This window comes from Penaeus monodon, chromosome 15 (genome assembly GCF_015228065.2).
Source record: "Penaeus monodon isolate SGIC_2016 chromosome 15, NSTDA_Pmon_1, whole genome shotgun sequence".
Taxonomy (NCBI): domain Eukaryota; kingdom Metazoa; phylum Arthropoda; class Malacostraca; order Decapoda; family Penaeidae; genus Penaeus; species Penaeus monodon.
In genome coordinates this window covers 13609190-13609460 of record NC_051400.1, presented here as the reverse complement: position 1 = coordinate 13609460, position 271 = coordinate 13609190, and the positions used below count along the sequence as shown (strand labels likewise).

The window sequence follows — 271 nt, the reverse complement described above, 5'->3', positions numbered from 1 at the left end:
TCTTTTGCAGCTCAATAACATGACATTAGCCGTGGGTTATCCAAACCGTCTGCTGGACCTCGGTGTCATTAACGCCTATTATGAAGACTACACAATTTTCATTAAGGATTTCTTCCAAAACTTGCAGGTAGGATCAAATTAACACAAAGTATTAGGAAAAGTAAGTATTTTTTTCTCAAATTCTATTTATTTTGAAAGCTGTAAAAGTTATTAATTAGGCCTTGAGGGTTTGTTAAAAATCTTGATATTGTTTTTCCTGGTGATATAAATT

The 271-nt window shown here is 32.5% G+C and overlaps 1 protein-coding gene across 1 annotated transcript in view; it reads left to right on the top strand.

Moving 5' to 3' along the window:
* The window catches only part of LOC119581756 (endothelin-converting enzyme 2-like), a 106974-nt gene that overhangs the window by 98517 nt on the left and 8186 nt on the right, over positions 1 to 271 (top strand). The window contains exon 10 of the mRNA XM_037929889.1: positions 11 to 127. Within this exon, the coding sequence (XP_037785817.1) occupies positions 11 to 127 (117 nt within the window). The remainder of the gene's footprint in view (positions 1 to 10; positions 128 to 271) is intronic.